Genomic DNA, 10,691 nt, shown 5'->3' on the forward strand with positions numbered 1-10,691 from the left:
TTTTCCTTTTTATTGCTTAATTTTTTATTTAATTTTATTTTTTGTTTTGTGTGATTTTTTATTATTATTTTATTATTTTATTTTTTATGTTTCTTTTATTTCTTTTTTGTTTTCTTTTCTTTTCTTTCATTTTCTTATTATTTTTTGTTTCCTTTCTTCATTTTTTTAATTTTTGTTTCATGTGATTTTCTTTTCTTTTCATTTTTTCTTTTCTAGCTTTGTTTTTATTTATATTTATTTTATTGTTTTTGCGGTCTGCCTCCAGGTACGTTAGTTTCTTTTTATTTTTTCCTTTTTCTTTTCTTTTTCTTTTCTTTTCTTTTCTTTTCTTTTTTTCTTTTTCGTGCTTCATTTTTTATTTATATTTAATTTTTTATGTGATTTTTATTATTCTTTTATTTTTTTTTTATTATGTTTCTTTTTTCTTTTATTTTATTTTATTTTATTTTCTTATTTTGTTATTTCCTTTCTCTAATGTTTTTGGTGTTGTTCATTTAGTATGCATGTGATGCTCTATGTTTTTTATGATGTTCATGTGTTATACATGTAATGTTCTATGATATTTTTTTATTTTCACGTAGTATACATGTGATGTTCTATGATTCATTTTTGTGATGTTCATATAGTAAACATGTGATGTTCACGTACGTATACAATGATGTTCTATAATGTATTTAGTGATGTTTAATGGTGTATTTAGTGACGTTCACTCAATATACTTGTGATGTTATATAGTATATTTTAGGATGTTCGAAAAGTACCCATGTGATGTTCTTTTAAATTTTTCTCTATTACGTGTTTTTACTTTTTTCTTATGCTTTACTCTAGATTTTATTATTTTTATTTATGTTATGTATTTATTTATTAATTTTTATGTATATTATAATATCAATATCATGAACCTAAAACTAGAATAATGTTCTTCTAAATCGGGAACATTGTTCTTACGAAGACGATACCTCTGAAGCTAGAACATGTCTCTGCTCAATAAAAGAAAAATGTTCTATCTTCATAAGATAGAACATTTTTGAATGATTTATTGCAAGAAACCCAATGGTGTAGTCAGAATTTAATTTGGATGTTTGGTTTAGGAGTTATAACTTTTTTAGTTTGTTGAAAGTCACTGCATGCGACGTGGGTGAGGTGGTCCCTACACGATGGCCAACTTGCACGCACTACCTATGCCTAGAAATTATTCCCGCATGCTCCTTGGCCGTGAATTCACTGGGCGGGAACCATCGCACCGAGGCTATTGTTCACCCAATCGGACGCTAGCACCTCCCACTTGTTTCGACGATTTCCATTGATTTTGATGGAATTTTGATGTGGGGCCATTTTCATTAGTTACCTTATCAAATTATCTTTATATCCATATGTGGATCATTGAAAATAGAGTCCATATGCAACCTGGGTGTCCATTTTACTACACGCTACTCCTAGAGTCCGAGATGGATTCGAACTTGACATGGATTGGGCCTTCGACTTGGCATGGATGACCTTGCTGGCCTCCTAAGGTGGTGGCCAAGGGGGAGGATGTCCAAGGGCTTCGTTTTGGTGTTCTTCATCTCCTTGGGGCATGCTCCAACTTGGGCCAGGATTCCAACGGGAATAACTAGCCCATGATGATGGCTTAGCTCCCAGCAGAAACAATGATAATATGTCTTAATGATTTAGAGGCCTTGTCGACGTGATATTGAGGTGGGACCTGATCTATTTCAAAGCTTGTCAAACGAGCTTTCCATCAAGTGCTCATTGACCTCAATCACACTCCGGATGAATGAGTATGGCCTTCCCAATAAAGTATTATCGGGCCATCGATGAACTGAAAGTTCAACTTGGATGGACTTGCACTTTGAGCACATACATATAGAACCAAGTGAATTGTATCCAAAATCACTATGCAAATAAAGGAACGAGCGCACCTTATAATCAATGGTCGTATCTGATGGTGTCATGTCCTCATCATCCTCCCCTTCTTGACAACAAACCGTCCTCAATTTGAGCTTAGTTAGAGGACAAGTTGTAGGTAGTAGCCAACATTGCTTCGCTTCTTGAAATTTAACATGTTTCTTTATAACATAACTTGAGGATCTGGACATGACATGATTATATCTATTGCAGCCCTCTAATTGATCATATTGTGGCACATCAAAAGGAGATTTTAGATTTGAACAAATATAAACACGATGCACTATATACTCTCCTTTACAATTATATTGTCCAATGAAATGATATGTACAAGTTGACAACCATGAAAACTCGACATATTTAAGTTTCTCTTCCAAACTACTAAGAACACACAGAGTATCAAACTCAATATAACCCAAAGTAATTGAAGAAGACAATAATTTTAGCTTATTTTTTCAGCATCAACGGGAAGCAATTTCTTATTTTCATCACAAGTATTTTGTTCCAAAACAAAAGAATCATTCTCATTCACATGTTATGGCACATGAATAATCGTATTACTATCACACAACTCTTCTTTATCATAAGGATCAGTAGAACATTTATCATGTGACAAAGATAAATCAATAGAAGGTTCTAATATAGAATTATTAGCATCATTAGTAGGAAATTTAGCACATCAAGAGAGGTATTACCTGATACATTTACCTGTTCTTTCTCAGTCACCTGTCCTCTTTTTTGGATACATGCTGCAAAATATTAGTTCCAACAACAAGCAAAGTAATATCTTCATTTTGTAAAAATTTAGATTTAGATAAAGGTATTGTAACATTTGAAATAACCCATTCTTTTCTAAAAGGCTCATTCTTTCTCCTCTCAGCCCTTAGTAGATCTCCCCTTAAAATTTGAGCAGTAGTCATAGGTATAAGTGTAATTTTCATACCATTATATTTGAATAAATATTTATTAGTAATTGTATTGTGCACAACATTATTTTTAGATATCCATGGTTTACCAAATAATAGTTGACATGATTGCATAGGTACTATATCAAATTCAGCGCCATCCTTATAAGAACCAAGGGAAAACTCAATGCGTGTAATTTCAGTTACCTTTATCTTATTCCAAGAATTTACTATTGGACGTAGTATGGATGTGGATGTGGCGCTGTGGTCATACCAAACTTTTCAACCGTCTCTAAGCTTGCAAGGTTGTTGCAAGTCTCGTCATCAATCATAACACAACAACGCCATTCCTTCACAACAAAGTATGTTTGCAATAAGTTGTTGAACTGGTTTTGCTCTGTCTTCTCCATTTGAGAACTACGCATTCGTTGTGCAAACTCGGTAGTACATGCGGGAGGTGGCAGTGATGACGTCGCTGTAGTAGCGGAGGCGGCCACTTGTCTGCTTATCGCAGTCTCGACCTTTGCGAATGCTTGATCCACCCTTGCTATACCTGGTTGGTGTGGTTGTCGCTAATGGTGCTTTGGTTCTTTTGCTGATATCCCTGCAAAACTTTTTCTACAAGCATAGCAAACTGGAACAAACGGTTGACAATATAATTTTTTTATGAAAAACAATATCTTGTATTTCGTGCCTCAAACCACCATAAAAGCGAATAATTTTATCTTCCATGTCCTCTACTATCCCATAACATATTGCACACTTTTGAAACTCTGCATAATATTTCTGGATAGACATATTACCTTGCTCTAAGCGCATCAATTTCTTACGCAAATCAAGTTTATAAGAAAAAGGAATAAAACGATCACGCATTGCTTCTTTAAGTCTATCCCATGATTAAGGTTGCTGATGCAAATTGCCTAGTTCTCGCCATCAGAATTGAGCCAAATCTTTAAATTCACTAGTGGCGTGTTTAACTCTATGTATCTCAGGAACTAGATGTGAATTAAACTCTTGTTCTACAGCCATCTCCTAATCAAAATATTTTCTCCATCATAAAATCTAGAATAGGATGGTAAGGTCAATTTACCTATCTTACCTTGCAACCAGAAAAATGCTTGCTCCATCCTTGCAACCATCTGGTCCATGATTTCTTGCAATTCACTCTTAACAAAAACTGTTCGATTGTTAGAAATCAAAATAAATCCTTATCAACTAATGGGTTAGTGGAATCACACCCTCACACACGTCTTACCAAGTTTTTATCAACGCAAGCAGTGGATGGTACAACCGGCGGCTGGTTCGTGATAATAATGAGGGCGTGTCACTGGGATTGCAAGGATCTTTTTCAGTACCGATCTGAAGTATATATGTGGAGCTTGGGAGGCTTAAAATATGGTAGCAAAGAATAACAATAATTTAATTCAGAAATTGCAAGATTGAAAAGTAATCCCAAGCTAGTTTATATTGTCAGTCTAAACTCGTCCTGGACCTAGTTCAAGCAAGCAATAATGCAACTCAGCACGAGGACTCAATGGATGCAAGGACTTCTGAATTTTTTTCACTTTACTTTTTTTTTTCTCTTTTTTCCTTTTTTTTTTGTGTGGCTTTTTCTTCCTCTTCTTTTTTTTTGCACCGTATCGCCTTTTACTTTTTTTCAACCAGAAAGTGCAGCAAGAAAAAGTGATTAGCACTTACACATATGACCGCCACTATGGAAACATGCACAGACCGTTCACCGTTTATGTTCTATGCAAGAATAAAATATAAGAAATACAATAAGCCCTTCCAAAATCAATGTCGCTCACCCAAATTAATTGAGATAATAAAGCACGTGATAAAGCAACTTGAAAAGGGACATACGTCCTTATCTCTCTCTCGTAGAAGGCAGCTTGCTTTTTTTTAATTCTGTTGAACATAGGCAGCAAACAAAGAGGACAAGCTGGAACAAACAAGAATCGCGCCTAACAGATGGATATGGAACAGTACTGCACTGCAATGCGGGCTAATCTGTTGACCAATGGTGATGAGATCAACATGATGACCACGGAACAAAATCTAGACACAACGAACATGATGACACAGGGACGACCGTTCAATAAAGCAAACTGAAATAAAAATACTGCAATGGCACAAAGGGTGATAGGATTAAAGGAAAATGATGACGAACACATATTTTTTTGTGGGGAGGGATTTATGGGACGAAGGAAAACACAACTAATCTAGGGTAAATACGAACTTGACGGTAATACCTAAAGCTCTAATTATCACCTGCTGGGGAAGGGGTTTCCGATCTTCCGTCAGGTTCAAGGTAACTATCGATTTGGTCGGAGAGCGACACACCGATCCAGCTTCAGATCACAAAGACCCGAACCCTGCAACCTTAACATCACGTCTCCTCTGGTTATCAACCATGTCACAATCTGGTTGACCTCGCCAAGAAGGCTAATTCCTGCTACAAATCAAAGAACATAAGCAAGAACAAGATAAAATGCAACTCAAGTGAAGTGACAATTTCTAGATGTATGATTAAGATCTCAATGTGGGTTTCACAAACCGATAACGGCGATCGTTCAAAGATAGATTAATCTAAAGCAAAACTCAAACCCTAATGTAAGCGGCGGTTACTGATTATATAGCCTAAGTGGCATCCAATGACCCCTCTTCATGTCCATAAGGTGTCCTAACACGTTACAGGGCCCAACGGCCCAAAAGACGACAATGCAGCGCCCTGACAGATTTTGGACGTCAACTTGTTTCTATGATCTCCATTGATTCTAATGGGATTTTGATGTGGAACCACTTTCATTAGTTACCTTATCAAATTATCTTTTCATCCATATGTGGATCGTCGAAAACAGAGTCCGTAGGCGACCTAGGTATCCGTTTTACTATACACTGGTCCTGGAGCCCGAGATGGACTCAAACTTGACATGAATTGGGCCTCCGATTTGGCTTGGACGACCTTTCTGAACTCCTAAGGCGGTGGCCAACGGGGAGGACGTCCATCCTTTGGGTGTTCTCCATCTCCTTGGGGTGTGCTCCAACTTGGGCATGCATCCCAAGGGTGAATAACAAGCCCATGATGATGATGTAGCTCCTGGTAGAAACAGCGACAACATGCCTTGATGATTTGGAGGCCTTGCCAACGTGATATTGAGGTGGGACCAGATCTATTTGAAAGCTTATTAAACAAGCTTTTCATCAAGTGATCATTGACCTCAATCACACTCTAGATGGATGAGTTATGGCCTTCCTAATGAAGTATTATTGGGCCGTCGATGAACTAAAAGTTCAACTTTGATGGACTTGCACTTTGATAGACATTTGTACCTACAAGCAAATTATAACACGTACATGTGGAACCAAATGAATTGTACCTAAATTCACTATGCAAATGTAGGAACGAGCACATCTTATAATCAATGGTCGTATCCGATGGTGTCATGTCCTCATCAATCGCGACCATGGAAGTACAACAGATCAGGACCCGAGAACCACAATCCCTACCAACAGAAGACTCCACGAACATGGAGACCGCAAAAGAGGTGTGGTAAGCTCAACCACTATGGGGAGTAAAGGGCGCTGAGAGCACATCAGCCATATCTTCTGAAGGTTGAACCGAACATATATAAGATCCGACGCCGCTAGCATAACCACCTGCAACCGGAAGGGCAGATCCGCTGCCGCCAGTAGCATCACTGGCGGCCGGAAAGGCGATCCTGTAGAAGGGAAAAAATAGATCCAAACCCTCCTCGAGAAGGACTATGCCAACATACCTCGATCTCTACTGGAAGAGCATGCCATCACCGAAGATGACGACTTATCCACCAGCGATCCGGTATGAAACAGAAAGCCGGATCGAAAACATCGAAACAGCCAACCAAAACCTAGCCCAAATTATTATGGAGAAAAGAAAAATAAAAGGAGAAAAACCTAATAAAACAGTAGATCCTCTAAAAGGATAGACCCCGTTCCTCACCACCGACACGGAGGCCAGAGGCGAGGGGAATGGGGGCCAAAGGCGGCGGCGGCGGAGTCATCCCTGGGGAGGGGGCGGACGGGCCCGAAGCGGTACGCTAGGTGGGCGATTGCGAGGGCATGCTCTCGAAGTGGCCTGACAAAGCTAGGGTCGGTGAAAACTGCTGTTGGGGGGGGGGGGGGGGGGGGCTCGTCTAGTTGGGCATATACGGGAAGCCGCCTCGCATTTGTAGCCCGCTTCTTCAGCTCCTCCTGGGGCAACAGCCCAAGGAGGCGATTTTTATAAGATTTTTCTTATTAAGCAACTAGTAGCGCCCAAAGCCACAGCGAGAGGATCTGGCGCTGCACGGGCGTCGCGGTGGAGCCGTCATGGCTCAAGGTGGAGAAGCGCTCTAGGTTTGTATATATCCGGCTAGTAATCCCGGTGTCCGTTTCTAGTGCAAAACCAGCTGCGAGATTACAACGTTCACATCAATTCTGAATTAAAACCAACTGACAGCTCGGTGGAGTTGGTTTACGTTTTAATCGTACTCCAGTATGTTATTAGTGCAGCTAGATTTTGTTCAGATGCAGTTTTCAATCGATAACCATAACAGGTGACGAATCCTTGGTCGGTTTATACTTTTCAGCGAAAACCAAGTCCAACAGCCGACTCTAATACTAGATTATGCACTTGGGTGCTAAGAATAGAAAAAGATTTATCCACTATAGCACAGGATTAATAGGCGGTGGGATGCGGTCATGCGGATGCTCTTATTTCTAACTAACATGTACGTACATGAGAGAAAAAAAATAGTCCAAAGTAAATATATAAATTGTTGCAGCTCGAACGATTAAATATAATAGAGTTCCAAAGAAAAAATATAACTTCAAATGTTTCAGCAACGATATGGCGTCAAAGGATCTTATTCCCAAAATAAAGTTTTGGTCATGTAGCAATTAGCTTGGTGCCGGCCAAAGCTTTTTCTTTTTCATCTTCGATATCTCTCCTTCAAAACTTGGTGATCGCCAGACATTGGAGAACTGTCTACCACAGTGCATTGAGCTCGTTGACAATGTCTACTATTTTAGGTCTCACATTCTGATCAAGGTCCACACATCGTAGACCAATTTTGATGCAAGCGAGTTGTTGCTGGAGATGAGCTTCGTCTAATCCTTGGTATTCTGACATCATGAGAACTGTATCTTTACAATTTTTTCTCACCTGCGTACAATGTTGGCAGTACTGATTAATGCGCTTTGATGACAATGTAAAAAACAGATCTAAATGAATCTTTCTAAATTGAAATCTTCACAAATTCGAGTGACATTTCCACTTACTTTATTAATAAATTCCCTTGCAGAATCTTGGTCAATGCCGGCACAATTCTCCTCTCTTGTGGTGATCTCGATTATGATTAGTCCCAAACTATATATGTCAAACCGGGTCGAGATTTCATTTACTTCCTTGAATAGATACTCTGGAGCCATGTATCCTCTGAATGACATTAACATGTGGAGTACCATAAGCATTACTGGATGTGCCAAAAAAAACTTATGTACATCTTTATTAATGAAGCAATAATCTGAGAACATCATAAAGTTAGTGAGTAGCTTACACTGATCCCACAGAACTTTCTGTGTTGATTCGGGATTGTTCTGGATTAACGATTCTGGAGTATCCAAAATCCGCAATCTTCGGGGCCATATTGCGGCCCAACATTATATTTTGAGGCTTGAGATTCAAATGGATAATGGGCTGAGGCAGCGTATGTAGAAACTTTAGACCCTGACAGATGCCTTGGATAATTTTGAAACGAGTGCTCCATTCTATGTTGACCTTTTCAACTGAAAAAGTAAATACTTGAATTACATAATTTCTCTAAGAGAATCACTTCCGGTAGGATATTTGTTTCTTAGAATATAAGTATATACGCCACACAAGATGTCAATAAAACATAAACTTTAGTAACAAGAAAAAACAATTGCATATCATCCCAGGAGATGCCGGGGAAAGAGCTTTACTAACTTAGCGAGGATGGCAGTGAACACGGTAAGTTTATGGGGCTATTTGGACGTGGTGTTTTGGCTCATAGGTCTAGATGCACCTATTATGAAAAATGCATTTTAAAATGTCAAAAATTTCCGGAAAAAGATTCCTGGGTGTGCATCCGAACATTCTATGTTCGCAAACAAAGTTTTAAGGGAAAAAACATTTTTTTGTGAATTTTCTTTTTTACACAGGCCACAAAAAATGTCATTTTTTGCGAAACTTTGTGTGCAAACATATAATGCCTAGATGTTCACCTGGATTTTTTTTCAGAATTTTTAGAAAATTTCAAATAGGATTTTTAGGCAATGGTTGCATCTACACCTATGAGCCAAAGTGGATTTTCGGGGCTATCTGTGCATGGGTGCTATTTGTGAGCCAAAGTGGATTTTCGGGGCTATTTGTGCATGGATCTACACCTATGCACAAGTTGAGGGACTATCCAAGGGTGCACTTTGAGCACTCTTAAGAGAAACTATAAGAGAAATGCAAAATATGTCAGATAGTGTAACATACCAAAAAGGCTGTGATGCAGGCTTCCATTGGGAAAATATTCATAGCAGAATAAACTTTCGACAACGACGTCTTTGGTAACATATCTGTTACCAACCCACACCAATGCGTCATATTGTTCCTCGAGGCAGAATGCAAGCAACTCCACTACATTTTCATGTCTGTGCTTCATAATACTGTGAACGTTGGTACGGTACGCTTCCTTGTTACGTGTCCCTGGCGCGTTCCCCACATGTCTCTTCACAGCAATCTCGCCATCTTCCAGGACTGCCTGTTTTGATTTATTAACCTTTGAACAGACAAGGAATGCTACCAAGGTGCTTAGTGAGATGTTTAGAAAAATAAAGTTTTTGGTTAAGCACTATTGCTTATTTATACAAGAAAGATGCTTAACTAGGCACCTCTCCTATTGAAATAAGCATTGGTGCTTAAGAAAAAGCCTGATTTATTTTTGTAAGCACCTCTCTAAGCAGTCCCCATTGTACATGGCCGGCATGCAGAATTATACCTTATAAACCGTTGTTCGAAGTGGACCTGTACCAAGTACTCGCTCTTCGGAGAAATCGTCCGTAATTTTCTCCAAGAAGTCGAAGGGCAGTTCCTTGCCCCGAAGGCTATCAATAGTTGCCATTTTCTGATAAGTGTTAATTAAGCTGTGAGCTAGATGCAGGTACAAGCTACGAAAACTGCTACAATTAGCTCACCATTCTCCAAAGCAAGAGGCGAAAATATGCATAAAGATAAGCGAAAGGCAGGCATGATTGTTAGATAGCAAGCTTCTGTTAAGTGGGAAGAGAAGAATGGAAAAGGGGGCTGATCCTCTGGGATGATTTTTCCCAGCTTTGCTGCCGGTGTACACACATAAAAAATACAGGCACGAGCGTCTGAAAAAAACTACCTTATATTAATTAGAATTACTAACCTTGCCAGGGATTTAGACTTGAGTTAAAGATCCTGGTTGGGAAGAACGAACACTTCAGAGGCTCTTAGATGAATGGTTTCCTGCCGGTGCACACATATACGGATCGAGATGCGGATCTATCATGTGAACAAAGGTACATTGACTTAGCCCCGCCAGCTAAGTCTTTGGTTCGATCTGTACATAAATAATTGAAGATGCGCCTCGGACTGGGCATTTTTGTACATGGAACCACAAATGCCCTTAATATATACCAGAATCCCATCGGACGAAGATGGACTTAACCGCCCTCGATCAACGTTCAGATCTGCACACGCCACAACCAAAGAAACACACAATTCTATAGCTAAAAAGTAGTCCTGAACAAGCTTAAGCGAACAGGGCGTATATTATTACTAGTAACCTTTGCCTGGCGCCTTGCTTGTCTTTCCGTTCA

General features: G+C 39.1%; 1 protein-coding gene across 1 annotated transcript; it reads right to left on the bottom strand.

Annotated features, from left to right (window-relative positions):
- Nucleotides 1–7,766: 7,766 nt before the first annotated feature.
- LOC136481894 (cysteine-rich receptor-like protein kinase 25) lies at nt 7,767–10,396 on the bottom strand. The gene is made up of 6 exons (XM_066479175.1): nt 10,259–10,396; nt 9,845–9,970; nt 9,340–9,607; nt 8,393–8,621; nt 8,115–8,271; nt 7,767–7,998 (listed from the first exon to the last, which is right to left on the bottom strand). The coding sequence occupies exons 2-6, from the start codon at nt 9,965–9,967 to the stop codon at nt 7,822–7,824; spliced, it is 954 nt and encodes a 317-aa protein (XP_066335272.1). The 5' UTR covers nt 9,968–9,970; nt 10,259–10,396; the 3' UTR covers nt 7,767–7,821.
- Between the last annotated feature and the right edge of the window lie 295 nt (nt 10,397–10,691).

Source organism: Miscanthus floridulus, chromosome 9 (genome assembly GCF_019320115.1).
Source record: "Miscanthus floridulus cultivar M001 chromosome 9, ASM1932011v1, whole genome shotgun sequence".
Taxonomy (NCBI): Eukaryota; Viridiplantae; Streptophyta; class Magnoliopsida; order Poales; family Poaceae; genus Miscanthus; species Miscanthus floridulus.

What these genes read in the sequence shown, in the direction of transcription:
- LOC136481894 (XM_066479175.1), bottom strand. Translation starts at nt 9,967, where the DNA reads ATGGCAACTATTGATAGCCTTCGGGGCAAGGAACTGCCCTTCGACTTC. An exon ending in CCTGCATCACAGCCTTTTTG is followed by an intron (nt 8,622 to 9,339) that starts GTATGTTACACT and finishes TTACTTTTTCAG; the next exon opens with TTGAAAAGGTCAACATAGAA. An exon ending in GAAAGTTCTGTGGGATCAGT is followed by an intron (nt 8,272 to 8,392) that starts GTAAGCTACTCA and finishes AATGTCATTCAG; the next exon opens with AGGATACATGGCTCCAGAGT.